This window comes from Vigna unguiculata, chromosome 3 (genome assembly GCF_037176805.1).
Source record: "Vigna unguiculata cultivar grain cowpea cultivar isolate G323 ecotype 2 chromosome 3, ASM3717680v1, whole genome shotgun sequence".
Taxonomy (NCBI): domain Eukaryota; kingdom Viridiplantae; phylum Streptophyta; class Magnoliopsida; order Fabales; family Fabaceae; genus Vigna; species Vigna unguiculata.
The window spans coordinates 15675235-15680394 of NC_140794.1; the positions used below are offsets into that span (position 1 = coordinate 15675235).

Genomic DNA, 5160 nt, shown 5'->3' on the forward strand with positions numbered 1-5160 from the left:
TATATTGTTCTGGCCCTTAGATTTAATATATAGAAACCATTATGTGTATAAATGATAAATTATATCTTGTGATATATTACCTGTATAGAACCTTCCGATATCAATAAAAGTGTTTTCTTCCAATTTTATTCTTGTGTTTTCTTGTTTGTTATTGCTATGAATGCAGAAGTCTAATCTAATGGTGAAAGAATCACAGACTTTGCACAAATTCTTAGGTTAAAAAGTTGCCACTGTTGTATACCAGGTGAGAAACCAGTGAATTTGCATTTGCCCTTAAACTAAACATTGCAGTTACAACACTATATGAAATTAAAGTTTTGTTGCTGTTGACAAAAGTTACACTGTATTAAAGACGTATAGACCACTTATTTTACACTAAAATTTTTCTATTTCATACATAATATGAATATATACTCTCTGTTGTCATTTATGAACACTACAAAAATGAAAAAGTAAGGTAGAATCTTTAATCATTCACAAATATGGAGCAGGGTGTAGAGGGAATTCCGTATTCTAAAAGATAGTACAAATTAACGATGTTCATATAAGGTATTTAAACAGTGGCAGGTACTGGAGTTGAAGGAGGGACACGGTTTTCAACTGGAATTTCAGTAAATTCAGACAGCAGAGCACGAAATTCATCACCAGACAATGTCTCCTTCTCCAGAAGAACATCCACAATCTTGTCAATTGCCTCACGGTTGTTCCTTATATGTTCCAAGGCAATTTCATATGCTTCATCTGAGATCCTCTTGATGGCAGCATCTATGTCTTCTGCAAGCTTCTCTGACATTGAGTTCCTTGCCATCATTCTCATGATAACATCCCCACTTTGTGCTGATGGTTCCATCAGTGACCAAGGCCCAATATCAGACATTCCAAATGTGGTTACCATCTGCAACAGTATCATATAAGGTCTAATTGAGGTAGCATAGAAGGTAAATAAAAGAAAATAAGAAGACTCTTCTAGAAGAAAAATAAAAGTTTCATCCATCAGAAATATCAGCATTCTTTTAATTAAAGTCAAAGTTTCTTTGTTTCAGGCATTCATGAAATCATATGACGTGATCTTACTGGAGGTTTCACCAATTAATTGAACCTAACAACATAACTCCTATTGTTCTGCCAAAATATTGCCAAAATGAAATCAGATACTAAATAAACTAAGGGGTCATAGTTCATTAGATTCTAAATAAATTCGGTTATAAAATATTAGCATTGGTCATAAAATTTAGAGTTAAATATGTTTTAAGTCTCTAAACTTGGATGCAAAATTGGAATTTATCGTTGTCCTAAACTTTGATACATTTTAGTTTTCAAACTTTAAAAAATGACTGGATATAGTCCTCTAAACCCAATTGCTCAACATTGTTTTGACATGTCAAATGCATTTTAAGATGATGTTTGAGTTGTTTAGACTGTTATAACACGTTTAAGCTCAAATGTTAGTCTGGAATATCGTTTAACAAATTCAAAAAAATCAACTCCATTAGGTTAAAAAGACTTCTCCATTCATTTTTAAAGTTTAGAAATCAAAATGTGTCAAAGTTTGAGAGAGTAACAAATTTCAATTTCACATCCAAGTTTAAGGACTAAAGACATGTTTAACCCTAAAATTTAAAAAAGATATAGATTGAGACAAGAGAATATGATTGGCAAGTACCTGTTTTGCCAAACCGGTGATTTGCTGCAAATCACCGGCTGCTCCAGTTGTAACCTCAGGCTCACCAAAAATAATTTCTTCTGCAGCCCTACCACCAAGTCCTCCAACAATTCTTGCGAAGAGTTGTTGTTTGGAGATCAAAGTTGGGTCGTCAGAAGGAATGAACCATGTAAGACCCCGAGCTTGACCACGAGGAACTAGTGTTACCTTTTGCACAGCATCATGACCAGGAGTTAAAGTTCTACAAACAACCACAAACAGGTTTTAGAACACACTTTGGGGAATTGTACACTGAAATGGTTTTCAAATGTTGCCACTTAACACATAACAATGGCAGTTTTGCTTGCTTAAGCCAATATATTCAGTATTACATGGAAAGTCATGAAGACAAAATACGTTGTTTTGTTTGCAATCTTGAAACATTTACTTAAAAAGACAAAAAGGAAAGTCAAATTTCTCACCCACAAATAGCATGACCAACTTCGTGATAAGCCACTAAACTTTTGCTCTTCCCATCTGTCATCACTGTTCCTTCCATTCCAGCCACAATCCTATCAATGGAATCATCGATCTCTTTAGAGGAAATTGCCGTCTTTCCACGTCTACCGGCTAATATGGCAGCCTCATTCAAGAGATTTGCAAGATCAGCTCCACTAAAACCAGGCGTTCTCATGGCAATCACATCAAGAGAAACATCAGGATCAAACTTTTTATTGCTACCATGAACCTTTAGGATTTCAGTCCTTCCCCTTATATCTGGAACATCAACAGTAACCTGCAGAACAGAAGCATTGATGTTCAGTAATTTACTCATTAACAAAAGCATTAGGCATTTTCATAATATAGTCATACCTGTCTATCAAACCGTCCTGGTCTCAATAAGGCAGAGTCAAGAATGTCTGCTCTGTTAGTTGCTGCAATGACAATGATGCCAGTATTACCCTCAAAACCATCCATTTCTGTCAAAAGTTGGTTGAGGGTCTGCTCTCTTTCATCATTCCCTCCACCAATTCCAGTTCCTCTCTGTCTTCCAACAGCATCAATTTCATCAACAAAGACAATGCAAGGGGCGTTCTCTTTGGCCTTCTTGAACAAATCACGAACTCGAGAAGCACCAACACCAACAAACATCTCAACAAACTCAGAACCAGATATTGAAAAAAATGGAACACCAGCTTCACCAGCAATAGCCTTGGCCAACAGGGTCTTCCCAGTTCCTGGAGGACCAACAAGAAGAACTCCTTTAGGTATGCGAGCCCCAACAGCAGTGAACCTCTCAGGCTTCTTCAGAAACTCCACCACCTCCATAAAGTCCTGCTTGGCTTCATCCACCCCAGCAACATCATCAAATGTCACTCCAGTGTTTGGTTCCATTTGAAACTTGGCTTTAGATTGACCAAAAGCAAGAGGAAATCCTGGTCCCCCAGGACCTCCCATTCCTCCTGATCGTCTCGAGAGAAGGAACAAACCTCCAATCAAGATCAAAGGGAAGGCCAGATTCCCAATCAGGTTAGCCAAAAGAGAACCTGACTCTTCTTGGGGACTATGAGCTGCAAAGTCAATATTCTTTTCCCTGAATTTCTGAAGAAGCTCCTGGTTAAGTCCAGGGAGTTGAACTTTAACACGCTGCACCCTATTCCCCAATTCAGGAGAAACAGCTTCAACAACAGCAATGGTTCCGTTGTCATACAGATCCACTTTCTTTACTCTGTCCTTGTCCAAATACTCTAGAAACCTGGAATAAGACATTCTGGAGGAGGAAGCCCCTTGTTCATCAGCATAAGCTTTGCCACTTCCCAACAATGCAGGCACACCAACTCCCGCATTTCCGAGCAATAATTTCAGAAACCCCCTTCTCCCTTCTTGTTGCCTTTCCTCCAAGGATGCCCTTATGGAAAATGCTTTCGATGCCTTGTTATTGTTCAACGATGAAATTCTCCAAGATGAGTAGAGATATCTTCCATTGAAGTCCTTGTTCAGAGCCATTCTATTACCCCTTGTCGATAAACCATTCCCAACAAGGCATGCTGATGATGCCGCCATCTATATCAACAACACCATCCAACCCAAAACAAGGGCTCTTAAATACTATCATTATGATTGTAAAAAAAAAAAAAAAAATATTTCTCATTTCTCATTTCTTATTAAATGAACCAACGAACAAACCACACTCTAAAGTTCGGAAATTTCTAGTTTGAAAAGCAACAAGCCAGCAATTTGTTCAATTGGGAAGAACCAGGAAAACCCAGTTCAATTGATGGAAATATATATACAAAAAAAAAAAAAAAAAGAGCCTTTAAAAGGAATTCACAAAGTTGAAGGCAATTAACACAAAATTAAAGACATGAACAGCCAAGTAAGCTTTAAGATTGCAGAGAAAAAACAAACCAAAAAAGAAAATCAAATGAAAGAAGCACGAACCTTAAAAGTAAAATGTGACAGAGAAGTGAAAGTAGAGAATTAGAAGGTCTGGGGACCTGAATGGTGGTGCAAAGGAAGGTGATGATGGAAGGTGTTAATGTGTGGTTTTAGAAGAAGTGGCTATGGTTCAGGAAACTCATACGTGGCGTTTTTCTAACGTTTGATTCGTCCCTCTTCTGTCTGAAATTCATATTTCAGATTTTTTTTTCTTCTTTCCGTTTTCAGTTTCATTAACGTTGAATCTTGATATTATTATTTTAATATAACATTTAAAATGAATTGTTGTCAAATAAATTATGAAGTTACTTCTGTGATTTTGTTGGATACACAGCATCCTATTTATTTATTATGAAAAAGAATCTTTAAAAAACATGACAGCAAATAAGTTTTCAAAACACTTTGCAAATTGTTATTTATAATAAAATAAATATATAATTGGAAACGTTTGCTCCAAAGAAAGGCACGTTGGCGTGAAAAAAATGTCCAACAGCCTCCACATGGAATTTTATTTGGCCATACAATCTGACTAATAACTAAAGCATACCTTAAACTTTTATCGTCATCTCATGGTGACACGTAGCTTAATTTCTATGGTTTGCTTAATTTTAACATGACATCACTGTTAAGAAGGAAAAAAATTGAATGAGTATTTTAATGATTTCTTAATTAATGAACATATATAAATATAATAATGTTTAATTTATAGATAATATAATATTTAATTTGTAGATATTTGTAAATAATGGTTAATGATTTTTATTTATGTATTTTTTAAAATAAGTGGTAAAAATATAGTCATCGAAAATTAAAAATTTTGGAATTCAAATTTTATTTTATATATTTATGTTTTTTATTTAGATTTATGAGATTAAAATTATTTTTAAAGAGACTAATTTATTTATATTTTATTTTATATTTATTTTTATTATAATAATTTTGTTCAAACTATACTTTAAGATCAAAATTTTATTTCAATTAATATTTTAAAATAATTTATTAATGAAATTTTAAAAATATTTACAAGTGTATGTAGATATTTGTAAGTATGAAAAAAATTATGAAATTATTTTTATTTA

At 34.4% G+C, this 5160-nt stretch overlaps 1 protein-coding gene across 2 annotated transcripts; it reads right to left on the reverse strand.

Annotated features, from left to right (window-relative positions):
• Positions 1–445: 445 nt before the first annotated feature.
• On the reverse strand, positions 446–4274 carry LOC114178388 (ATP-dependent zinc metalloprotease FTSH 2, chloroplastic). Of its 2 annotated transcripts, XM_028064254.2 has the most exons (5): positions 4085–4274; positions 2516–3706; positions 2125–2438; positions 1664–1904; positions 446–895 (listed from the first exon to the last, which is right to left on the reverse strand). In XM_028064254.2, the coding sequence occupies exons 2-5, from the start codon at positions 3704–3706 to the stop codon at positions 554–556; spliced, it is 2088 nt and encodes a 695-aa protein (XP_027920055.2). In that variant the 5' UTR covers positions 4085–4274; the 3' UTR covers positions 446–553. The 2 variants fall into 2 exon arrangements, with proteins under 2 accessions (XP_027920055.2, XP_085527349.1); XM_085671223.1 differs by lacking the exon at positions 4085–4274 and having other exon boundaries at positions 2516–3721.
• Between the last annotated feature and the right edge of the window lie 886 nt (positions 4275–5160).

Coding starts and splice junctions, on each gene's coding strand:
- LOC114178388 (XM_028064254.2), bottom strand. CDS start 3,706: ATGGCGGCATCATCAGCATGCCTTGTTGGGAATGGTTTATCGACAAGG. Junction 2,439..2,515: donor CAGGACGGTTTGATAGACAG/GTATGACTATAT, acceptor TCTGTTCTGCAG/GTTACTGTTGATGTTCCAGA. Junction 896..1,663: donor TCACCGGTTTGGCAAAACAG/GTACTTGCCAAT, acceptor ATACTGTTGCAG/ATGGTAACCACATTTGGAAT.